This window comes from Mya arenaria, chromosome 8 (genome assembly GCF_026914265.1).
Source record: "Mya arenaria isolate MELC-2E11 chromosome 8, ASM2691426v1".
In the NCBI taxonomy this organism is placed as follows: Eukaryota; Metazoa; Mollusca; class Bivalvia; order Myida; family Myidae; genus Mya; species Mya arenaria.
The window spans coordinates 34,908,981-34,936,441 of NC_069129.1; the positions used below are offsets into that span (position 1 = coordinate 34,908,981).

A 27,461-nucleotide genomic window follows, 5' to 3' on the forward strand; every position below is an offset into this window, starting at 1 on the left:
TAAGGCCAGAGTTTTTATATCTTTAGATTTACGGGAGCGCCGTACCTAAATATTGCAAAACCCAAATAAAAATAAAACAAAATTTCCTAGTTTTATTTTCATTTTTTCCGACGAACGTTGCTCCAATGTTACGAAGAAAATAAATTTAGTGTTCTATAACCCATATCTCAGAAGCAACTCGTGTACTAATTGTCATTCATTATCGGTCTTTTTACTTCAATAATACGTAAACCAGTCGGAAATACGCGGGAAACAGAACAGGTACCCCTAACCATAACAACGTCCTGTCAAAAGTGTAAGAAGCGAGTCAATGTCAAATCACTTATTTTTCGCAATATCTGCAGCTTTATAGACAGGTTTTACTACCAAGACGTTCCGATGTTTATGTAACTTTATTTAAATCAAACCGTCGATAACTTCAGGCGTGTATATTGTCATTTTTTAGCTCTACTGGCCAAAGGCCAGAAGAGTTTATGCGATGGTAATGTGTACGTAGTATGTGCATCCGTGCGGTCGTGCGTTCGTGCATCTGTAAACAATTGCTTGTGAACACGATACAGTCTTCAGTTTTGATTGTATCTCGATGAAACTTGTACAGTATCTAGATATCCATTAGAGCTCGGTTCCTTTCGAAAACCAGCCAGATCCGCCCATAAATGCCTAGATTATGGGCCATGAAAGTTGCTTTCTATTTTTAGCCAGGTCTGCATGAGCGAATTCTATTTTTAGCCAAGTTTACATGTAAATTCAAGTCTAGAGTTAAGGGAGACAATTTGCAAGTCTAGGATTTTGAGAGACAATTTGATTTTGCTTCTGCAGTTGATTTTGTGAATTACTCTGCCTTGTTCTCGTTGAAAGCCCAAAGGCCATTTTTTAGCTTTAAGTTCTGTAGGTTGCGCATTCATCTTAACAAAATTGGTTGTGAATGTTTAAGTTATGCACCTGGTGTCATTACTGGCCACACCCAGGGTTCACAGGTTTGGTAAACATAAATCTGGAAAGGTTTGAAAATCTTTTTGTGTGTTCGTGCATCCATCTCAGCACAATTGATTGTGAATGTTTGTTCAAATTGATCAATGTTGTCCTAGGATGCCCTTGACTTTGACCTTTTGACCAACTTTTTTTAACTTTTAAAACTACAGAAAGTTTTACTATGAGTACAGTTTTGAAAGCATTTTTTTTTTGTCAGATGACTTTTACTTGGCACATATTAAAATAGTTCATGCAACTAATCTGCTTACAATACTTTCTGGGCTCAGATGTTGAACATGCTACGTTTTCAGGTAACCCAAACACAAAACATAAAGTATATGTCTGTTGCCTTTTACCCATACATACATGCTCTGGATTGATATGACCACTAAAGCCATGCCAGTAGAGCATAGGCCCTTTTGGGCCTCTTGTTGTAGATCTAGTATGTTGTTCGCGATTCGTGGAATAATTGCGCAACTTCCGGTCAAAATAAGGAGACAGAAATTTGTGGGTTGTGTTTGTAAATAAAAAAGTCGTTGACGCACGTCGTATATTAAAAAGGATGAATTGGATTACAGCGCAAATATGCAAAGCTTCTGACAAACACAAACTGCAAAATGATATTGGTTCATCATAGTCAAAATGGATATTTATTTCTGAATGTGACTCTGAGGAGCATTGAACACACTGCCTCACGGTCACATATTTGAAGCGAAAAAACACAAGGTATCTTCTTACGTTTGTAGTTGTTAATTTGTTAAATAATTAATAAGAATTTATAAAATACTGAAAATGTGCTAATAATAACATTGTGTTTGTTACGACCAGACAGAAAAAATTGGAACATAAGATAATATTTGGCAGTCAGTGAAAGAAGTCAAACTGATCAGTTGCTCATGTGTCAAAGGGCATCCCAATAGCTGGAATTAGAAGGATATTGTTCAGGATCAATTCTAAAATCAGTTTTTAACCAGATATTTTGAAATATATTACAATTGTCAAGTTTATTTTAATGCTCCCGAATTTTCTTTGGTGAAGTACATAAAATTAATGTAGTTTACAGAATTTGACTGTCTATGCTTCCGTAAGCCCTGTCAAACTTTGAAGTGAATAGGTATATCCATCAGGGCTTAGACTTTATTTGGTAATATTTTCTATATGAAAACCACATTACAGTAAATAGTCACGGTGCTATATTTTAAAGACATAAAAAACATTTGACCTCCTTTCCGTGTCTTAAACTTTGTTCAATGTTTGATCACTTCACTATTAAAATGAAATGCTTATATTGTGGGCAACAGGTTAGAAATGGCCATTTCAACTCCTTTAATACACTGACATGTTTCATAAAATCAATGGGTTGATAATACATACAACACATGTATGCATAAATGCATAGATGCATTTGAACAAATATATACTTAACAATTACCCCCCCCCCCCCCCCCCCCCCCCCCCCCCCCCCCCCCCCCCCCAGGTCTGGGGAAATGGGCCGTGTTTTTACCTTCCAGGTGGCCCCGCAGTGCCGGGTGAATGCGGTGCTTTTGTCTTCGCGCAAAATATAGCGGGGAATGGGCCTTACGTAGGGTCCCTGGGATGCGGTGGCATTTGGCAGGGATTTTACCATCAGTTCGTTCCCGCAGGGCGAGGATTTTACCCGGAGTTGGCTTGACCGAAAGTCAAAGTCCCCGCTATTCCACGGACCTGAGGGGACCTGTGGGGCCGTGGTTACAATTGATTGGTGCATTAATTTCAATAAGCGCTTGAACTGTGTTAAGGTCAATATTTTCAGTCTTTAAAAGGATCTTTAATTATGCTTTTGAAACTGTATGGTGATCTTTCACCCTTTGTTCAGCGTATGAAAAAGCAAGTAAGGTGTGTTTTGTCTGTGAAGAAAAATCTGTTTTATTTTTATTTATTTCTCCTTCGGGACATTTTATGCATTTTATTTTTATTTTTATTTCCTCCTCCTTACCCAACTTTTTGAAAAATCTCCCGTAAATCTAAAGATAAAAAAACTCTGGCCTAAAGTGTTTTATGCTTAGGCCAATTAAAAAAATACCTGTGTTTCCGGTAATGCACCAGTCAATTGTTATCACAGCCCCCACCCCCCCAGGTCCTGGGAATAGCCAGGACTTTGGCTTTCGGTCTAGCCAACCCCGGGTAAAATCCTCGCCCTGCGGGGACGAACTGATGGTTAAACCCCGGCCAAATGCCCCCGCACCCCCAGAGACTCTATATAAGGCCCAATCTCCGCTAAATTTGGCGCTATGACAAAACCACCGCAGTCACCTGGCCCTGCGGGGCCACATGGAAAGTAAAAACACAGCCCTTTTCCCCGGCTATCCCCGGTATACCCCCGGACCGGGGACATGTGGCGTGCAAGACTGTGTCCCTACCTCAAAGGTCAAGGTCACACTTAGTGTTTATTCACAATGGAGTGCTGCATATAAGGACATAGGGTATAGGTTGTCGTGTCCGGGCTGTAACTTTCCCTTGTATGGACAGATTTTAAAATAACTTGCTACATGTGTTCCACATACCAAGACGACGTGTCGCATGCAAGACCCGTGTCCCTACCTCAAAGGTCAAGGTCACACTTAGTGTTTATTCACAATGGAGTGCTGCATATAAGGACATAGAGTATAGGTGGTCGTGTCTGGGCTGTAACTTTCCCTTGTATGGACAGATTTTAAAATAACTTGCCACATGTGTTCCACATACCAAGACGACGTGTCGCGTGCAAGACCCGTGTCCCTACCTCAAAGGTCAAGGTCACACTTAGTGTTTGTTCACAATGGAGTGCTGCATATAAGGACATAGAGTATAGGTTGTCGTGTCCGGGCTGTAACTTTCTCTTGTATGGACAGATTTTAAAATAACTTGCCAAATGTGTTCCACATACCAAGACGACGTGTCGCGTGCAAAACCCGTGTCCCTACCTCAAAGGTCAAGGTCACACTTAGTGTTTGTTCACAATGGAGTGCTGCATATAAGGACATAGGGTATAGGTTGTCGTGTCCGGGCTGTAACTTTCCCTTGTATGGACAGATTTTAAAATAACTTGCCAAATGTGTTCCACATACCAAGACGACGTGTCGCGTGCAAGACCCGTGTCCCTACCTCAAAGGTCAAGGTCACACTTAGTGTTTATTCACAATGGAGTGCTGCATATAAGGACATAGAGTATAGGTTGTCATGTCCGGGCTGTAACTTTCCCTTGTATGGACAGATTTTAAAATAACTTGCCACATGTGTTCCACATACCAAGACGATGTGTCGCGTGCAAGACCCGTGTCCCTACCTCAAAGGTCAAGGTCACACTTAGTGTTTATTCACAATGGAGTGCTGCATATAAGGACATAGAGTATAGGTGGTCGTGTCCGGGCTGTAACTTTCCCTTGTATGGACAGATTTTAAAATAACTTGCCACATGTGTTCCACATACCAAGACGACGTGTCGCGTGCAAGACCCGTGTCCCTACCTCAAAGGTCAAGGTCACACTTAGTGTTTATTCACAATGGAGTGCTGCATATAAGGACATAGAGTATAGGTGGTCGTGTCCGGGCTGTAACTTTCCCTTGTATGGACAGATTTTAAAATAACTTGCCACATGTGTTCCACATACCAAGACGACGTGTCGCGTGCAAGACCCGTGTCCCTACCTCAAAGGTCAAGGTCACACTTAGTGTAACTTTCCCTTGTATGGACAGATTTTAAAATAACTTGCCACATGTGTTCCACATACCAAGACGACGTGTCGCGTGCAAGACCCGTGTCCCTACCTCAAAGTTCAAGGTCACACTTAGTGTTTGTTCACAATGGAGTGCTGCATATAAGGACATAGAGTATAGGTTGTCGTGTCCGGGCTGTAACTTTCTCTTGTATGGACAGATTTTAAAATAACTTGCCAAATGTGTTCCACATACCAAGACGACGTGTCGCGTGCAAAACCCGTGTCCCTACCTCAAAGGTCAAGGTCACACTTAGTGTTTGTTCACAATGGAGTGCTGCATATAAGGACATAGGGTATAGGTTGTCGTGTCCGGGCTGTAACTTTCCCTTGTATGGACAGATTTTAAAATAACTTGCCAAATGTGTTCCACATACCAAGACGACGTGTCGCGTGCAAGACCCGTGTCCCTACCTCAAAGGTCAAGGTCACACTTAATGTTTATTCACAATGGAGTGCTGCGTATAAGGACATAGAGTATAGGTTGTTGTGTCCGGGCTGTAACTTTCCCTTGTATGGACAGATTTTAAAATAACTTGCCACACGTGTTCCACATACCAAGACGACGTGTCGCGTGCAAGACCCGTGTCCCTACCTCAAAGGTCAAGGTCACACTTAGTGTTTATTCACAATGGAGTGCTGCATATAAGGACATAGAGTATAGGTTGTCGTGTCCGGGCTGTAACTTTCCCTTGTATGGACAGATTTTAAAATAACTTGCCACATGTGATGGTACTCAACCATCCAACCTACTTAATTAACAAAGTTAGATAACTCTAGTTTGCATTAAATTAAAAAAATGACCCCTTTCTTATTGACATAGAAATTCTGGTTAAGGTTTTGCATGTAACCACAGTCAAAACCTCAGCGAATACATCATGTATTGCATTGAAACTTTACACACAGGCTCCCAACCATTTAACCTTCTTCTTTTATCAAGTAAGATAACTCTATCGTTCATATTGTATTATTTTTGCCCCTTCATTATGAGACTTAAATTCTCGTTATGGTGTTGCATGTTAGCACACACAGGGCCTAAAAAAAAAAAAATACATATGGTTCGGGTTACCCGACCCTACCTACGGAATAGGCGCCGACCCTACCGTTTTTATAGTCAGTTTGAAAAAAAAAAAAAGAAAAACTAAAAAAAAAAAAAAATGTTTTTTTTTCTTCTTTTTTTGATTGCTTTTCAATATGTAGTTTAAAACCTTAAATGCTTATACAGAAGATAATTTTAACACCATTCTCCAATGATGACAATAACATTCTAAAATAAAGCCTAATAAAAAAATAAAATAAAAAAAATAAAAAGCCTACCTACCCTACCTATTTTTGAAAACTACTTGATGTATTGCATTGAGACTTTATACAATGGTATTCAACCACACAACCTAATTGAATAGCCAAGTTAAATAACTGTTTTTTGCAAAACATGGCCCTTTATTATTATACTTAAAATTCTGATTTAAATTTTCCATGTAACCACATTTATGTTAATATCTCAGCACATCATGTATTGCATTGAAATCTAAACTAACAGTGATCCATGCATCCTTACACTGATAAGCGGCAGAATATATTTTTTTTTTGCCTTACCTGTTATGAGTTGTTTAGCGTCTATTTGACATGATATTCGTCCTCTGGTATTTTGTTTTGAAATATTGGACTCGCTGATTTTAGCAAATAGATTTTTATGAGGTTGCTATCGGCAAAACTGACTCGCATTTAACGAGTATGCGAACTTAAATTCTAGCCCTAATGTTGACCAAAAAAATAAATGCATTTTGGTATTGATCAACCAATAGTAGGTTTTGAAGTATGTTGTCTAAACATCAAACACTCTTTGACTCTTGTTTCATGAACAAAGTAGTTCTAAAATAGAAAAACATATGGACTCTCATTGTTGTGTTATTTTTATGGTGAGATGTATCACATTAAAAAAGTAAAAAGCACCTAAACAGCAACAGCCTTATATAAATATTAAAGAAACTATATATTGGTTAAGAATTACAATGAAAGTAATTCTTAGCCCCAGTTTACAGACATCACGAAAATTCAGAAAAAGTCTCAGTCATTCAGACCGATTTTTTGTCAGTCCGAAAGAAAATTTGCCGGTCCGGCATTTTTGTTTGAAATTTTTTTCAAAGCCTTTGTTGCTAATTTTTCATTAACAAGAAAAAAAACGTATTAAGGTTGAATTCCATTGTATAAAGTCTCAATGCAATACATCAAGTAGTTGCTGAGATATTATCCTGTGTGTGCTAACATGCAACACCATAACGAGAATTTAAGTTAAAACTTGAACACAATATCAGTTCACAGAGCTTTATTTTACAAAATATTATTAAACCAGTTTATTTATGGTTGCCATTTTTGACAAGACACTCGCAATTAATTGTAACAACAATTCTGATTGGTCGATTTTTTGGCAATTTGTATTCTTCAGACCGTACCGGTACTGTTTTCGTAATCAAATAACATGATCAAAAGGATAAGATTATTGTTGGAACAATCATTTAAAACATTCCAATGTTTATGACAAAAGCTAATCATTTTAGCGTTTCAAAACATTGTGTGATATATACACAGTAGTAATTATTTGGTAATGTATTGCAAAGGGAGGCATAATTATGCTGCATGGTTATTTGATAATTTCATTGATAAAAACACGATTTTCTGTTAACCCTTTAGCATATAGGCAAGTGGCCAGATAACACCTCCCAGTCAATAGCCAACTTACTGATAAGCAGTCCTTATCTGTATAGGCATTTTAGGGAATCGAAAAAGAGCAAATTATTCCAGCAGTATGACCTTACGCCTTGGTCACGATATAATGACAAAGTGTTTCACAAAGGGTAAAAAATCAAAGTATTCAAATAGCCAAATTACATACGTTCCATAACAGTAGGGTCATGGTGTTATAATAATTCGAATAAAATCATTAGGTTCGAACTCCAGTTTTTTTTTCAGGGAGGTTTATGTATCAAGGAATACTGAAAAAAAATAATTTGTGATGTATATTTAAATGCTTTTGATAATGTGACAGAACTCTTTTATAATGCTTTTTTAGCCAGACTTGTTGCATAGGTGCCAAATAAACAGTTATGGTCAAAATAATTGACTTTATTCCTTCTTAGTAGAAATAAATGAGATTTAACCATAAATGTCATGATATTATTTTGAATTTGACTGCTTGTAAATGATCTACCATTTTTAGAAGCCCAAGGAAGCAAATAAAAGTGATTTTTTCTAACACCAGAATCAAAAACAAACAAGGCCATACCAATTTTTCAGCATTATCTTGATGCATAATTTTTTTAGATCACTTTCTGTATCCGGTCCGAAGTGTCTACGGATGGGACAAAAGGCACACTATATATTTACATATGAACTTTAAGTTCAGTTACAAACCTAGTATAAACATCTCTTGTTGCAAAAATGCTAACAGAACACAAAAATGAAGTACAAGATATTTAATATTTCTAAATTTCAGTAAGACAACCTTTTACAATGTAATTGTAATTTGATAATCGGACCTTTTAAGTTCAGTTTTAAGTTGCAACTTTCAAAGGTGAAAATTCATTGAATTATAATGGTGTCAATCAGTATATGTTTTAAATTCCTCATTGAACACCAAATGTAAGATTTTTCACTAGTTCAGTTGTTAGAAATTATTAAGACACGATGTAAAAGTACCATGTGTTGTAAGTGTCTACGGATGGGACATAAAACTATTTAATGTAATACCAAGCTGCAGGCATAAGATATTCCCTGATGGTATTCACAATACTTATACTGTATCCAGTTACTAACTACTTCAATGTTTCAAGGAAATTTTAACTTAGAAACATGTTTAATTAACAATAACCAGGGCATTTTATATAGTACCCACGGGTCCGACTATCAGACCCATTCCTAAAGCAAAATATATGATATATTTTTCCAATCTTCAGAAAAAAATCCCAATCAAAAGTAAAACAGTGTTTTTACCTGTACCGGTTCATTCAACATCCTAAAATTAGGTGATGTAAAGTTTTGGGGAAAACTGAATTCAGAAATCATTGATTTGCATCACATTCAGAGATCATTTGAAATGAAAAATTAGTATCTGTCATGATTCATTGCATTAAATATTTACACCCGAGAATTAAGATTTCAGCTGTTTTAGGGCTTTTGAAAGGGAAAATAAACTTATATTTAATAATTTCCTCATTTGCAGGAGACTGAAAAGCTTGTTATTTTAACTGTAAATTTTCCCAATTTAGGAATAATTGTGACGCAAATTTTCCCAAAATGTCTAGGATCCTTTTTCCAAAAATGGGCAGAAAAAGCCCTGATGACTGATATATATATACTCCAAAACTGAGAAACTGTTCTGAATCATATGTAAAAATGACATTTTGTCAATGACCTTTTCTAAACTACTTAAGAACTCCAGAAAATAAATAATTCATATGCCTCGGCCAAGGTCATTGTCATTACTTGAGATTGGATGTTCTCTCCATCGAGTAACTTTACATCTTTTTTATTCGGTACTTTTCCGGACACATCTACTGACAAACAACAGTTCCTGCAGTCAGCCTATCTTTCCTTGTCTTTCTTGGTTTTAGTTTCCACTTCTTTTCATTGGTGTTGTCTATTTTCCCTGTTGGTCGCCTTACTTGTAGGAAGGAAGCAATCCCACTACCAAAGCTAGTATGGTATTTGGTTATATTCCTATCAAGCACACATTGCAACACATTGTTGTATTCTGTCTTCTTTTCTTGTGAAGTCCCTCCATGACTCAATTTCACATCCTGTATTCTTCTTTAATGTTGTTCATATTGACTGTTTCGCTCAGCTTTAAATTTCTTCTAGCACTCTTTGGTAAAATAACACCCTTTTCTTCCAAATTTCTTCTTATCGTTGGTGACATACTCTATCAGTTTTTCTTACACTCTTGTTTTACGCTTTGGTGTTGTAGGCATACTTTCTTTTACTTTTGATATTGCTCTATATTTTGTACTTCTTGCTTCTTGAATTAAATGGAGGCTCACACATCTCATTCAGGGTTCCCCCTGGGTTCTAAAAAGTTGTCGCCACTTTTTCGCGGGGGGTTAAGGGGGCCGCGATAGGCCCCCTTACGGGTCCAGGGCAGCGCCCTTGTGGGGGCCAAGGTGGCGAAGCCCCTTGAAGCTCATGGGGTTTAAGCATTTTAAGAGCCTTAAATTGCATTTAATTAGCACATTGTCGTGCAAATCATAACATTTTGTTGTACATGAAGCACAAGATATTAATAGCAAATTGTTATTCATTTGACAAAATTCATTGTATATGGACTAGTATATAAATAAAAAAATATTGCAAAAAATGTGACATAAACATCAATATGTTGATTTCAGTCTAATGCCTGCATACAATAAAAGAATACATTTGTGAAATTATGAGATAAATTGAGAATAAATGGAAACTCAAAGAAATATACATTGTCAAACTAGGGCCATAACTTTCCTAATAGAAATTTGTCTACCTACTCTTTACTCCAGCCAACATATTAGAAGCCTTATCAAATGGGGTTTAATCCTATTTATTTGATTTCTGTTAATCTTTTTGACACTTTTTGAACTCTTAGAATGCTGCATTTATAGCAATTGCAAATTGCGACAAAACCGAAAGCAAGTCTATTTTTAGCGCGTAAACGTCATTACGAAATTTGCATATTTAAAACTAACACGATAATTACGCAACAACAAGGCTGTTGAGCTAAATATTAAAATTGTTTGCTAATAAGAGACATAACAGTTAAAGGATGTCATTGTTTATCCGTGAAAGCAATAAAATTCTGCAATAATTAGCGATGTGTTGACTGGGCCGTGACTGCTTGCTTTAATTATCGGATCAATTTTTGTTGTCGCACCAGCAGATGCGCTTGATTTATGACAGTGACAGAATCGATTATCATGCAGGCCGCATGGTCACCACTTACGTCATTTTAAGAAAATATTTTAGAAAAAAATCGTTGTCGCCATAAATTCGCCAAATTTGAAAAGTTGTCGCCACTTTTGCGATTTTGTCGCAAATGGCGACAATGGCGATCGCCAGCGGGAACCCTGCTCATTACTTATATTTCAGCTGAATTTGTGGCTGTTCTGGATCTGTTAATATCATCGTTGTCTATTGTACCATCTGTTTTTGTTTGATCAGTGTTTGTAGTATCTTGGTCTGTTGAAAGACTATTTTCACTGTATTTTTTTAAGTTTTATCCCCATCGTCCAATTCTGTACTTTAAGCATCTTTAAGCACATTCTTCTTCTTTTTCAGGCTTTCATTTTCTTTCATTTCTCTATTCTTATTGTTACACGGTGTCTGTCTAGGAGTCCGGTTTTCTCCATTAGTTTTGTTTGTGATATTGTCTGCACCTTCTTTCTTTTTGGCAAGCTTAATTTCATTTTCTTTTCTCTCCATATTTATTATTGTTTTTTGGTTTCTCTTGGATCACTTTCTTTTTCTCCCTTTGTCAATTTGCCTATCATGTGTTTTTCCTTTCAGCATCTTTCCTCTTCATTTCATCATATTTTTCATTTCTTTCATTTTTCAGTTTTCCCCTGTATCTTTTCATTGTAAGGGCTTTTGCACTTACATTAATGTCAATTTCAGGTATATTTGAATGGTTTTTATTTCTCTGCTTGTCCATTTTTGTATTAATGTTAATTCTAGTCACACCTGAATTTATAAATGGACATTTCGTACATAGCGTGATTTAACCCTTTACTTCATAGATACGCAATTTTACTTATCTATCCATAGCTTCATAGATACGGATCTTAACGTTTTATCCATAGCTTCATAGATACGTAATCCTACGTATTCGTAATGTAGGGGCATTTATTTTCATACCTGATGCTTTTTTATTCGCTATAAATTCATATTCATGAAGTATAAACATCGATAAATACAATGCATTAAAAAAAAACTATGTTACTATTTAAAGAATTTCGGAAAATCGCGAAATAAGGTCACTGGTATCAAAGATGCGAAAAACATTGACTGCGCAGGTTTGTGGGCATTCCTGTCTCGTTTTCCTCGTGGAAATTTACACAATACTGCAAGTTATAATTAACTACCAATAATACAACTATATTTTATTGAGGTCATGGTTCGAAAACGTGTCAAAATGTCGGCCATGTTGGATAAACAAAAAATCATCTGGCTTGTATAAACAAAGGCCATAAATCATTATATGGGACATATGTGTCACTTCTGTTTCGCTAATCCGGTCATAAAAATGCGCATCTGCTTCTACAAATTGAAAGTAAGTACAAATGTGTTATAAAATACGGACTATCCCTATTGTTAAACTTTGACATGACCCAATTTAACATCGATCAGCTGTTGAAACACGTGTTTTCGAATACACAAGAATGCAATGTAGAGCTAATTTCTGCCCTTGTTAACTTCAGTTTAAAACAACATTCCTGAATAATGTCATTTATATTTCAGTGTTTGTCTGACGAATCGGAACATTCTGGCTTCCATTAAAAGGAGTTTGAGTACGATGTTGAGATGGCGAATTCGGACCTCGGCGTCACGCACACAAGGATACGAGAAATGAGGATTTTTAAAATCAAAGCCAAATGACAATACCTGGACATGCAATAAACGATATAAATTTAGTAAACAACAACATGCAGGCCTCATTTAGTAGTTGAATAATAACTTTATTTGTTCATTGTAGTGTTTAATAACCGAAAGTTATACATACTGTGACTGTTTATCAATTTTTTTTTCTTGTTCATATATATAAATATACCGTGCTTCTTTGTTGTGAATTATTTTTTAATTCTGTCCATCTTTGTTTCAATTCAGGTTGCATTAAATGAAATATAAAAATATGTTGTTTATATAATATTTTGTGTTATGTTTGATAAATAAAAGTGTAATAAAAATTAATTTTCATCAAATTTGACATATTTTTCTTTTTATTTATGAATATCATGCGGAAATAATTTAGATAACAAAATAAAATTTATATGACTGGATTGGAAATTTAATTCTCTATAAACTTTACATTGATGACTTATTGATTAAACCAAAAGAAATACTAAGAAAATAGGTTTGTAATACATGAGGGTTAAAATTCCAATAATATCAATAATCTCCTATGAAGTAGGGGTACTGATATGAACTGATAAGCCATACACTGGCAGCCTGAAACGGCTTAGGTTTACATGAAGTAAAGGGTTAAATGTCCCATCCGTAGACATTTACCAGCTTTACTGTACTTCATTTTCTTAACCATAAATAAATTTCTAATAGGCCTCTTTATGTCTGGCTAAAACAACATAATCCATCCTGTATTTTGGCTACTTATTTTAATTCCCAAACATACACACTATAGAAAAAAATAAGTTAATGCATGAATTTCAATGTTTTTAGCAACATTTAGAAGTGGAAAAATGAAAATACAAAGGTAATGAGTTGTTTTTGGTAATCCATTGCCTAGGTTTGAATATGTGCTACATTTCTGTCAAAGGAAAGTGGTTCTTTTCGCTTAATATACGCAAATTTTGAGCATTTTATGTGTGTCTAATAGATTTGGTCACTGAATGGAAATGCAAAATCTGCCTGGTTGGTTATATGCTTAAGCATATTCCTTGCTGGGAAAAACATGCGTCTACGGATGGGACAAAATTTTCTGTATTTTTGGGTGCATACTCAGGCGTATAATAAATTTGGTAATGTAGGTATTATGTATAAATTTCTTATTGCTATTGATAAATGAGTTGTAGTTCTTCCAATTGAGGGTCATATTTTCACAAAATACCATATTGCTAAAAAAAAATGGCCATTTTGTATCCCTGAAATGAAAAAGCCAGATTTTGGTAACGAAATGGTGGGTTCAGTTATTTTAGTAGTACTCCGTCAGTTTTTATGCAATTTAAATGAAATAACCAGCTACAGAAAGAAGACTAAATTGCTTAATCAATGCTCAAGAAATCTGATACAATTATTTTCCAGTATTTTTTGTTTTTTATATTAAAAAAGGGGTAATTTTGAAATGAAACGTAACGACAGTTTTTAGCCACATTTTGGCTATTTGGAGGTTGAAATTAGAAAACGCGTCAAATCAAGCGATGGAAGTCTGTATAAGTTGAGTCGACAGATATATTCTGCATATCATGAGACATAAAAAAGACAATTTTAACATAACATGTTAAGAAAATTACAACGTAACAACAGCAAAAAGGAAATTGTCATTATATCGTGACCAAGGCGTTAATCTTAATATTACTCCAAATAATTGTGGCCAAATATTTTTTATGCGGATACATTTTTTATAGATAATTAAATTATCTAATAAATGGTGTCAATGATGAAATATAAAATTATTTGATTTCATCTGTGAATGCATTTCCAAGGTGGAATTGTTACGTTTCCTTAAAATGTCATAACTTAATTAAATCAAAGGGTAAAAAAATGCTGGGATCAATCTAAATTGTATTAACCCTATCATTAAAAAGACCCATCTGGATTAAAAAGCCAACAATTGATGTTCTTGTGTATAATACACAGAAATATGCCCCCCCCCCCCCCCCCCCGTTATGAATAAAAAGATGTAGATAATCCAAACGCTTGCACAAATGTGTTTACCTGACCTATTTTATGGCCAGAACCATGCTGGACATCAATTACTTCGACAGAAAATTTACCTATCATTTTCTCAAGATTTATTGTTTCTGTTGTTTGTAACACAAAATATTATCTACAAATAATTGTAATCTTTATTGATTTTAATGGTAAATTGAACTGACGTAATATATTCAATGAATTACTCATCAGTGCATTAGGGGATTTTCCATACACTACTCGGCCTAGAGGTCATATAACGTCACGGTGGAATCTCACACCTGCGATTTGCAGTATAAATAATTACCCTCAAATTTTAGCAGACGATATTTTCAAGGGAAAATCAATACACAGAAGGTTAAGCTTCAATTTTATTAACATCAGGGATGTTGTTAACAAAAAGAAAGATGCAAAATTGAAATGACCCTATTGGAATATGCGGGCGATGCGTTTACATCCAGAAGTGGATAGGGTTGGCCAGATGCGGCAACATCTGCTAATGAGCTATGTCGACCAAACTCATATACATGTGCTAAAGGGTTAAACAAAATAAATTATTCTTACTTTAAGCCGTGTTTGATAATTGATAAAGATTAAATCTTCGTTATTTTTTTACACCTGGTGGTGAATACTGTCGGTCAGATGAACCGACCCCATCACAAATTTAGTCGGACTGAGTCAAAATTTACTGGTCTGGACTGTCGGTCTGACGGTTTTCGCAATGTCTGAGTTTATTGCCTAGTGATTTATAATGAATTGTCTGATTACTAGTGATGGGCTGATGATCAATTATAATCGAAAATTGATTGAAAAGCTTCTAGATTGGCGATAATCGATAATCCCGGAATCTCGAATTTATCAAGGGAGGTTACTCCGGATGCATTTACGAAATTTATCTTTGCGACGTTTCCGCTCATTTTTCCTTGAGTACAATCCGTAAGAATGGCAGACAAAAATGACGATGTGCTGTACAATTCACTCAGGTGGAAAAGCAAAATCCAAAGTCTGGCTCTTCTTTGCATTCAAAAAAATTAAACCAGGACCTCCAACCAAAGAAAACCTTGACATGAGCAAGGCATATTGTCGCCTTTGCAAAAAGGCTTACGCGAAAAAGGTACGGTAACTAAGTACGCTCATCACCGATTGTTGTCAGGTGTGTCCGGATTAATTTTTGTTAAAACATCGTCATCTAAAGAGTATGATGGTTTTAGTTATCTTCTTCGATACCAAATATCACTTAACAAATTAATTTTATAAAAAACCATTTTGCAAATAAATTGTAGCTAGTATTATTATGAGAACAAACATTAGCACTCACTTCCTCTGTATCATTCACACAGAAAAGGCCAGAAGAGGTGAACAACAATGAACCTGTATTGCCACTGTTGCCTCTGATGCCTGATCTGACCGAAGGAAATGAAAATAAACCAGATCTTCAAGCATTAGATCAGCCAAGTGCTCAAAAAAAAAGCAAAGGCTGCTGACACAGGGTACTGGTTAGATGATGTTGTGTGCGCATGGGTTACACATGAGGATCCAACTAATCTTGTTGAAGCTGAGAACAAACAGTCCTGGTGTGGTGGAGAGATCATGAAGAATCATTCCCAAGATTGTCCAAGTTGGCCAAAAAGTATCTATGCTGCCAGGCTTCATCTGATCAAGTGACCAAGTTTTCAGCCTAGCTGGGCAGGTGGTGAGCAAGAAGAGATGTAGAATGAACCCAAATCTTATTGACCAGACAATATTTCTAAACAAAAACTTAACGAGTCATACTGGTAGATTCGTACTGGTTACTTTGAAATGTCTTATGTCATGTGAACATTTCAGTTTAATGTTTGTGCTTTGTTCCTTAAAAAATAGATTTATTTCTGTTTTATGTTTGTTAGTGCTATTTCCTGAAAGATAAATATATATGTTAGTTCTATTCTTTGATTTATACTGTATTATATCATGTATAGGACGCTAGCATAGATAGGACGCACGCAAAAAAATAGTTGAAAAAAAACAGGTAAAAACCCTTAATATATAAGATAGGACGCAGCGGAAAAATGTCAAAATCGTAGCCGAAAAATTGAGGTTGGTAAGTATTTATAACATATATTGAAGTAAAAAAAAAAAAATTGTATATAAGGCATATTTCGATAACTGGCTTGTGTATTTCGATAATTATCGTCATATTTCGTTAATTTAGTGTACACAACAATGATATAAGTCTTGACATTTTGAGAACATTCACGCATATTATAAGACTTATACAAATGCTGTAATAGTCCCGACACGCCTTCTGACTGACTTGCAACCGTTGCAAAACTGTGTATTGTCAAAACTGATGATTGTTTTGATAAGGCTTGTCGCTGCGCAGTAAGATACAACAAAATGTTTTGTAAAATATTGAAACATTTAAATCATGAACTACGATTAATTGATATTTACCTCCTTTCCCGATTTTCCGTTGCCGTTATAACTCAATCGAGTTAAAGTGCTGACTCACATCGAGTTTTTGTGAGTAGCGTCCCTTTTGTAAAAAAGTAAACACTCATGTTTGTTTTCAATTTATTTCTCAATAAATCATTTTAAAGTAAACATTCAATATATTTCTGCGTGTGTTAACTTGCGTGATTTTATCAGTTGTTCTCTTCGGTGACGCAGTACAGATATTTACTATTACCGCGTTCTTACCCGGTCCGATATTTTCGACCTGAAACAGACTTGGAAAAAAACAGATGAAATTTTAATAGCATAGAAAGGACGCAGGCAATTTTTAAGACGAGAATTGGGGGTAAAAAAGTGCGACCTATGCATGATATAATACGGTACATAAAATTCAGCTTACAGAGACAAACTGATACCCATTACCTTCAAGTATATTACCAGCAACCACTGCTCTATAATATCCGATTTTAGCCGATGTCTAATCGGTTGATGGTCTCCGATTGTAAAATACAACCGATTTCCCATCACTACCGATTTCAGTTCAGTGTTTCTTTTATACTGAAAAAGGGGCCAAAGTTTGGCCCTGTTCCAGTATCAAAGAATGCACTTTTTTCACCAAAATTGGACTCAATATTCACAGTCCAAAAACTCAACTCTAAGTTATGAAGTCAATTAGTACAGATGTTCAGTATTTCTATTCAAATGCATTCTTAAACTCTTAAAATTCTTCAAATTATGTATCTTAAAAGTGCCTTTGCTTTGTTTCCTGGTTCGAAATATACTGACGTAAATTCCCTAAGCCATTGCCACATTCACAAAAAGGTGGAAAAACAGGTCTAAGGTACAATCTTTCCTAACTGAATTAATAGCTGGTATATTGATTTACTGGGTTCGAAAAAGTTGTCGCCACTTTTTTGTGGGGGGTTAAGGGTGCCGCTAAAGGCCCCCTTACGGGTCCAGGGCAGCGTCCCGTTGGTGGTCAAGGTGGCGAATCCCCCTGAAGCTCATGCAGTTAAGCATTTTAAGAGCCTTAAATTGCATTTAATTAGCACATTGGTTGTGCAAAAAACAACATTTTATTGTACACAAAGCACAAGATATTAGCAAATTGTTATTCTATTGACAAAATATATGGGCAAGTATATAAATAAAAAATATTGCAAAAAAAATGTGACAGCCATCCAATATGTTGATTTCAGTCTAATGCCTGCATACAATAGTGCCATAGAATTTGTCTACTCTTTACTCCAGCCAACTTATTGCAAGCCTTATCAAATGGGGTGTAATTATATTTATTTGTAAGCATACCCTATGATTTCTGTTAATCTTTTTGACTCTTTTTGAACCCCTAGAATGCTGCATTTATAGCAATTACAAATTGCGACAAAACCGAAAGCAAATCTATTTTAAGCGCGTAAACCTCATACGAAATTTGCATATCACGTTACTTTCCGACAACCCAAAAATTGCATTTTTAAAACTAACATGTTAATTACGCAACAACAAAGCTGTTGAGCTAAATATTAAAATTGTTTGCTAATAAGAGACATAACAGTTAAAGGATGTCATTGTTAATCCGTGAAAGCAATAAAATTCTGCAATAATTAGCGAGGAGTTGACTGGGCCGTGACTGCTTGCCCTAATTATCGGATTTGTTGTCCCACCAGCAGATGGCTTGATTTAAGACAGTGACATAATCAATGGCAATCGCCAGCGGGAACCCTGATTTATAATGTGATTAATTTCATCGCAATATTGACATACTGATTCCTTTTGAAGTGTCCAAACATTTCAGTAAAATTACAGACTAATATGCAGGGGTTTTCCTAACGATTTGACTTTCACTTGCCCCAGGGGCAAGTCAATTTGAACATCTACTTGCCCCCTGTAAAATTTGGTTGCCCGATCTTTGCAAATGTTTATATGTATACAATTTTAATCAATTTGTATTAAAGGCAATGATATCTATTAATAAACACAAAGAATAACTTTTAACAGATCTTAACTGCTACATTTTGTTTTCAAACGAGCATCATCCAGCCACTGTCACTTCTGGTTTTTTGCATTTTCTATCTTTTCATTTTTACAATGACCTTGCGATTCTTCATGAGCCTTTAAAGAGTCTTTTCGAAAGAAGTTTGAACCCGTAACAAAAGAACCAACATCATCATATTTCGTACAAACTTTACATTTCATGAGATGATTTTCATATTCTAACCATTTAAATTCGTTTAACCAGGAAGATTGAAAGATTCTCTTTGTACTATCTTTTTCATATTTACTTTTTCTTTCATTATCGGTAGTTTTCGGCTTAGGTTTTGGTTTACTTTTAGAGAAAATTGAGAAAAAAGTGTTCAGTTTCGCCCAGTTCGTCTCCGTCCGCCATCTTGCCAAGGCTGACGAACGCTATATGTTACGATTCATTTGATTGGCGTTTTAAAATCCAATAACCAATTAAAATTGGTTTAACTAATGCTTGTTAGGAAATATTTTAACCCAAAGAAAAATAAAATAAAACTACCGGAAAGCGTTCACTACGAAAGCTCACTTGCACAGCGGGCTACCTGCTTTGAAAAATCACTTGCCCGCGGCGATTTTAACCCGGCGCGGGCAAGCGGGCGTCCGCTTAAGAAAACCCCTGAATATGGATCTGTGATTTTGGTTTTAAAAAGTTTTTCAGCTTATTTGTTTTATGGGTTTTATATTTAAGAATGATGTATAATTTATAACAAAGAATCTTGGGTTTAAAACCTGATGTTAATTAAAATATATTCATGCTTCTGACGTTATTTAAGTTCTTGTCATCACTATAAATAAGAAATGAACTTTTGGTATATCTGTTTTTCCCATGTGTCTGAGAGCTTGTTGTCTGTCCCAGGGTCTCGAGGCCCCTCCCCCATTCATAGCCGGATCTCCCCAACTATGGACCAGGGTGTGCAAGTGGGTGCTGGCCCCGCCCCCCAACGTAGGACTGGTAAACGCTCCCTTTCTGTTTTCGATGGCCTAACAGTAATAACACATACACAACAATCCATGCCCCAGTCTGCTTGTTGCTCAGCTGGCTCATGTATTATGTTGCAAACAAAGGCCTAACATTGTTGCATCAATGCAATTAATTCACTGCTCCAGCTAGCCCGTTTTTTTTGAGTGTTCCACCCATGCCTTTTCTTATTTCCGTGCCCCTTTTAAACTGGGTAATGCTTTTTTCAAAAAAATGTCTTAATCCAGGTAGGGCCTTTTTATTATCAGAGTCATTACCAAAGATCAGCGTCCGTGTAATCTGCTGTCATAATTGAGACCTAGTGCAAAACACTTTTTTTCTGCCAAAAATGCACTGTGCTGCCCTTCCATCTTCCCATGTGCCCTGTCATTGTCATATTACAGTTTCTTGTGTATTTTTTGTAATGAGAAGATGCAATGTGTTTCATTATCCTAATCCAAAAGATTGGGTTGCGTATCGGCCAATTATTGGAATTTTGCAGGAATCGGAATGTACATGGAGAACACCCTCATCAAATGATAAAAGTTGATCCAATAGAAAAGTAAAGGAATGATGAAAAATATTGTCAAGCACTAATTAACCTTTAAAAAACTTGTAAAATTTTGTATAAGTGAAATGTAATGACAGTGATTTTCAATGCCATTTGGTTCTTAAATTATATATATTCTTACATTTCCATAGACAATTAGATAACAGCAGAGCTGACTGTAACATAATAGCCTATCCCTTTGGCATACATGTGAACTCTACCGGCGGTAGGTAAAATATACAGCTTTTGAGACCTTCTAACGCCCTACCGCTTTCCCGTCGAAATCTACCGTTATTAAAAGCTCCTCTAAAAAATCCCAATATTATATCAATTTGGCCTTAAATCTTATTTTAAAAACCTCAAAATTTAATCAACCATGCTAAAATACCATATTAATCTGTCACTTTAAAGAACATGGTGCAACAAGCAACTTGTCAAATCACTTCACACTTCGGCCGAGATTGTTGCTAAGTTACCAGTACAGTACAAAAGACCACTAATCAGCATTCTTTGTTAATTGGCATCCTACTAATCAGCATTTTTGTAAATATCAAAGACATTATAAAACTATCAAAACATTAAAGAAAACAACATTACCAAGCTGTTATTAATTATCTACAGTGTATAAAATTGTACGACATTTTGGCGGGAAATTTTACATATACAGTTCTGCAGTTGTCTGCACTTACACTCTGACCTGTTTTTGGCAGTCTGATTTGCTTTTTTAGCAGCTCTTCTGAATATAAACTTGTTCTTACTGTTTCTCAATCAAAAACACTGACACTTGACAAGTTTCAACCATGACGTATTTTATACCGTACATGCGTATTTTCCGAAAATCTAAAAAATAGTAACAAAATTCGTTTTTGTGTTCATTGTTTCCATGATTGTTTTTGTCTGAAAATTTAAGAAATTAGAAATTCTACCGCTTTTTAACACAAAACTACCGCTTTTGAGACCTAAATCTACCTGTCTGTCATTGCCAAAGGTTCACATGTCTGCCCTTTGGTACGTAAATAAGATTGGCCCCTTGCACGTGATGATTTTATAACAGGACAAGTATAAAGGCCATTAAGAATGTTCGAAATGTTTAGCTGTCTTTCTGTTTTTTTTGCTTGTTTATGATGCTTTTTAGGAAATAATTTGACATTGCACAATGGGTGTCTCCAGACAAGTACACTTCTTGCTGCCCCTAAAAATATGCATTCAAATTTGTATATTTAGACACCATTAAAATGTGAATAAAAACATTGTGTTAAGGCCTGAAATTAAAGGTAAATGCATTTATTTGGGTTAAAAAAAAGAAGAAAGCAACGCTTGTGGGAGGCCCACCCCCTCCCCCATTAGCCCTGCACTTTTCAAATCCTAGCTGGAGCACTGATTCAGCATGTATATCACTGACATTCACTGTAACTGTGTTTCTCTTACTTTCTGTAAAAGCCTCGTCTTTCAACCTGCAAAAAGGGTTACCTTGTTTTCTAGCATTTATCCATTGATTATCTGTTAAATGTCGACTCATTATTAGTGCAAAGTGATGTCGTGGTATTTATTTCTTTTTATGATTGCTTTCTTGATATACACTACATATTACTAACTTGTGTGCTATAAATGCTGTTAAGCTAGTCAACTAGCTAAATAATTGTAAAAACCTTAAAAGCGTCCGAGTAGTGGCTTTCATTTTTGGGTTGAAATAGCTTGAATTGATGCTTAATCTACATTCAGTAGTATGTTTTGTCTACAATTCTATAAATTAAGTGGCAAATTACTGTAAAATGGATTATAATAATTGAAACGTAAGTCTGGTTTGTATTTGTGGATGTGTACCATTTAACAGAAACAAGTACTTGTCCTTTTCAATTTGCAAATTTATTAGATTCAACAGATATTACCAAGACAAAAAGCAAATTTTATTGAACATACAATGCTTCAAGGCTCATTCACATCAAATTATTGCACACTGCCATGCTTCTTATTACAGGTTCTCGGGGAGAAACTCCACCTCCTAATCGCAAGTCTCCCACATCTGATCAGGGGACGCAGTCGGAGCCTGTGGGTGTGGACACAAGTAAACCACCACCAGGTCACCAGCCCGCACCTCATAGGGATCAACCCTCTCAGAACGAGAACCGACGGAGACCTCCACCCCAGCAGCAGCAGCACAATCGGGGCTGGGAGCAAAAGGACCAGCAGCAGCACAATCGGGGCTGGGAGCAGAAAGACCTTGGCCGACATCCGCCTAGAGAGCAGCAGGATCACAGGCCAGTGTCAGCCAGTTATGCAAGGGGACGAGGCAATAACAGAGGTACATTTGCCTTCAAGGAGACTTGACTTAGAAGCGTTATTTACAATCAAATGCAACATTGAAACTTTTGTTGGAAATGGCATTAAAATGGTTATACTCTTTATAAAAAAAGGGATCGGTGTTGCTTGAATTATAAAAAATAGCAGATTGCTTTGATAGTATCTGGATGTTTTCAATACAAGTAAATTTATTGTTAGGCCTTCGAAGCACGGCAGACATACATGGATTGTTATGTCGGGCAGCAAACTTTCATTTCAGATTAATTTCTTTTGAATTACTTGTGAAGTCTTCAAACTTGGTATGCACATCAGCCATGGTCAGTAGATGACCTCAAGAGATTTGAGGTCATGATATAAAAGAACAAATGCTTTGTTGCCTTAAATGGAAAATGACAGGGGGGTGGGGCTACCACACTTCCGATTCATGGAAATCTTGTTTAGTATGATAGCAAAATAAACACAACTAACTCAGTTGGCTTTGATTCTGATATTTGTATGTAATATAACCATAGTCATTTGTTGGTGTCTTTCAAATGCATACTTTTTTCAAGGAGTATCATGGCAAGGTGGTCAAGGAGGTGGTTACAGGGGCAACCCAAATCGTGGGGGTCCGAGAGGTGCCCCACGGGGTCATTCAGCAAGGGGCCGAAATCCACAAAGCAGGGAACCCATTAAGTTTGAGGGCGAGTTTGACTTTGAAAGTTCCAATGCTCAGTTTGACAAGGAAGAGATTGAGCGGGAATTAAAGCAGAAATTGACACTGGGTATGTAATGTTTTCCATTACATAAAGGTTTTATCTTTAGTGTTTTATTGTAAAATAATTGAAAGCAGTCTGTAAATTAATCAGCAAGAAAAATTTCATTCTGTTTGCAAAATGACATAGCGTAACTATGTGTTAAAGCATTGGGAAGTGGTGATGTAACTTTATCCCAATGCATAATTGCCTGCAGAACGATTTTAGTTTTGAAAACATCAGAAGACCACCAGTATTTAAAATCACTTGTCAAAACTGCTGACTGCACTGAAATTAAAATCTACCAACGAAATTGTCCTTTTGAGAAGCCATGTAATTTTGTGCCCATGATTATAAATGATTTCACAGTATTTGAGTGTGTCACTAATGTGATTGACAGTCCACACAGGCTCAACTGTGAATGCAAACCCAGCGCCAAGACCTCAAACCCATATTTCATTCCGACCTTGTAATCAGTCCAAAATTGCGATGTTAACATGCTTCGATTTAAAAAGGATGTTTCACTAAATTTATTTGCAAGCAGTAGTACTGAAATATCTGTGCAGTTATCAAAATCAGACCCTTGGTGTCAACCCAAATTCTTACATGGTACATGGCTAAAAATAATCATATTATATGAAATCCAAAATTTGAGCAAGTCTGAAAAGCATTTTACCAGTGCAGGGCTTGCAGGCTTGTGCTAATTTAGAAAAACTGCAACATACTAAATGTTCATGTTGACTACAATACACTGCATATCTTACTTTTATATAACCTTAGGTGATAGTAAGGAGAATGGTGAGAAGCCTGTAGAGAACGGCGGGGATGAGGAAGATGATGAGTACTTCTATGACAAGGCCAAGTCCTTCTTCGACAATATCTCCTGTGAGGCATCTGACAGGGCAAAGGGGTAAGCAGTGCATTTTGACAGGCACAGAATTTATTTTACTTGAAGGCTGTAAGCACATGCAGTACTATCAGAGCTCAAATTTGCATATTCACAACATGGGAGTGAAATTTAGATATTGGAAGTGAATTGCCTAAGCTCTCAAAATTCTTTGAGTGGATATTTATCTTCACAGATAAAAATTGATTGTTCAAATCTATAAGCTATTCAAAAACCGGATACATTGTATTAGTTATACATGCGCTGGTAATGGATTTGAGTGCGCTTGAAATGGACATAAAGTAATTGTTCCGCTTTGACATTGGCAGATTAAACAACTTCAGTCCTCAGATCTTGTGTGGTGGGTTTCTCAGGAACACTCTAGATTTCAGAGGTTTAGAATTTAGATCCGTCATTCACACATGTACAAGGATCTATGTGTGATTTTATAAATGATAACATAATTTGCAGAAAATACAGCTAAATTTCAAACCTGACTCACAATTCTACAAAGACTATTGAATGCAGTACTAATACTCTTGGAGGAGAGATGAATCTTGCCATGTGAAAATAAACAAACATTTATAAAATAATCAAACATTCAGCACATGGCTTGAAGCAAATTTCATTTTAAGCTTGACTATTCGAAGAATAAGGAGAGGTATACTACTTACCCAAGCGTCGTCGTTGGCGTCCCATTTGGTTAAGGTTTTGCATGTAAGCACACATAGGTTAATATCTCAGCAACTACTTGATTTATTGCATTGAGACTTTATACAATGGTACTCAACCATCCAACCTACTTAATTAACCAAGTTAGATAACTCTAGTTTGCATTTAATGCAAATAATGGCCCCTTTTTTATTCCACATAGAAATTCTGGTTAAGGTTTTGCATGTAACCACTTTTAAGTCAATACCTCAGCAAATGCATCATGTATTGCATTAAAACTTTACACACAGGCTCCCAACCATTTAACCTATTTATTTATCAAGTAAGATTACTCTATCGTTCATATTATATAATTTTTGCCCCTTTATTATGCGACTTAAATTCTGGTTAAGGTCTTGCATGTTAGCAAACATAGGACAATATCTCAGCAACTACTTGATGTATTGCATTAAGACTTTATGCAATGGTATTCAGGGCTCTCGCGAGGGGGCGACTTGGGCGAAGTGGTCGCCTAAAATTCCCAGACTTCGCCCATTTGCATCATCAAAGCGACATTGACTTCGCCGAAAATTTTAGCACATTGTAAATCTGTCAGTCAGCGAGTATTTGGCCAATGTCCCATTAGTCAAAACATCCCAATAATCCATTCATACAAATTGGTAATCTCCTAATCTGATGATTGGGCCGTGTCATCCAATTACCAAAGCATCGCCAGTAGGCGGAGCTATTGAAAGTTAACCAATCAGAATGTACATTCAGAAGACCCTGATCAAATGATATAAGTTCGTTAAAATGAGATAGAATTGGAGACATATTTATGACAAATCGTGTCAAGCATTAATTTAAGTTAAAAAGTAATTAATATATGTATTGAACAAACAATGCAAGACATTTAAACATTGTTGCTTTTGAAACAGACGTCATAGCCATCTCGGGCCATCGGCAAGTAGGCGCTAAGAAAATCAATAACATGACGTATCACCAAATATTTGATTGATTTTAGTGAAATGTTCATGTAAAAAAATGATTTGTAAACACAAAAAAATATTTATTTTTTTGCTTTATGTAGAGTTTACTTACAGTAATTTTCTCCTGTCACAGTTACGATGTCAAAAAAAAATCGGCGAGATCGCCATTTTGTCAGAACATTTTCCGAGTTAATTTTTCAACTTCCCATTATGTATTGGTAAATTTTTCATCAAGGACACTGATTTAAATGTCATTTGGTTCTTAAATGTCAGCATATTTAAAATTATTTAGCCAGAGACAAGTAAATAACAGCACAGCTGAATGTGACATTCGTACCCTATCCCGAACGTACCAAAACAAGATTCGTCCCCCTACTATATTGACAGTTCATTTATGAGGTCATTATGAGTAGTTCAAATCCTTAGATGTATTTTTTGGTTCATTTTAGATGCTATTTGGAGATAAACTATGTGACATTGACTAATATACTTTTGCTGAGCCAAAAAAGATACATTATTTTATGAACATTTTATATAGTTATAGCAATCAATTTGAATGTGAATATAAACTGAGGTGTGTGGTATGGCATAGTTTTTGTATCAGGTGTTATGAAAAGTATCACTTCTCCCTAAAGTCGTCCCACTTCTCCCTAAATTGACTGAAGGGAGAAGTCACTTCTCCCAAAATTTTCAGCCTAGTGAGAGCCCTGGTATTCAACCACCCAATCTAATTAAATAACCAAGTTAGATAACTGTATTTTGCAAGGCCCTTTATTATTAGATTTAAAAATTATGGTTAAAATTTTGCATGTAACCACATTTATGTTAATATCTCAGCACATCATGTATTGCATTGAAATCTAATCTAACAGTGATCCATGCATGTTTCACCAAAACTTTTCAATCCTTACACTGAAAAGCGGTGGAATAGACGAGCCCGCCGTCTCTGTGACAGCTCTTGTTAATATCACTGCCACACTTTATAATAGGGATGGCAAAGAGTACCCGAGTACTCGATCAATCATCCGAGTACTAAATCACTACTCGAGTATGCCAAAAAAAAAAAAATATATCACCAAATACATGAAAAACAGATGTTAGTAAAAGATCCGACGCGTTCCCATGAAGGCAGTGTACGTTTCCCTAATCCCCGCTGTGTACACAATTGACCCTTATAAATTTATTGACAGTTGTTGTGATAGTTTCAAACTGTCAACAAAAGGCCCTAATTTGCAAAATGCACTGGTGTCAATTAGCGAAGTTTTGATAGTGGTACATCGCCTACACAATTGTATTGTTTACCAATTAGAGAGTTTTCACTAAGCAATGGACGTTGACTAGCGAATTAGTAATGACCATTACGAGCAATGATTCCTGAATGGGCGCATTGTTTGTATCACAATTGATTGGTGGATATCTTAAATCAGGAATAATGCATATTATTGAGGTAAACAACAATATGTCAGTATGGAAAACGGTCAGTTTAAATATTATTTCATAGAGTAAACAACTAAACAAATTAATAAATAAATAATCTGTTCATTGTAATTCTGAATTGTGTCCTATTTAAAGATGAAAATGACCAATGTTACGACCAACACACAGAGTAGTTGAAAGATACCTGT

At 35.9% G+C, this 27,461-nt stretch overlaps 1 protein-coding gene across 2 annotated transcripts in view; it reads left to right on the forward strand.

The window, feature by feature from the left end:
* Positions 1–27,461, forward strand: part of LOC128244899 (protein LSM14 homolog A-like) — a 46,897-nt gene that overhangs the window by 7,553 nt on the left and 11,883 nt on the right. The window contains exons 4-7 of one of the 2 annotated variants that reach the window (XM_052963019.1): positions 19,624–19,719; positions 22,254–22,577; positions 23,128–23,340; positions 24,091–24,220. In XM_052963019.1, coding sequence (XP_052818979.1) covers positions 19,624–19,719; positions 22,254–22,577; positions 23,128–23,340; positions 24,091–24,220 — 763 coding nt within the window. The remainder of the gene's footprint in view (positions 1–19,623; positions 19,720–22,253; positions 22,578–23,127; positions 23,341–24,090; positions 24,221–27,461) is intronic. The other variant, XM_052963020.1, reaches the window with a different exon arrangement.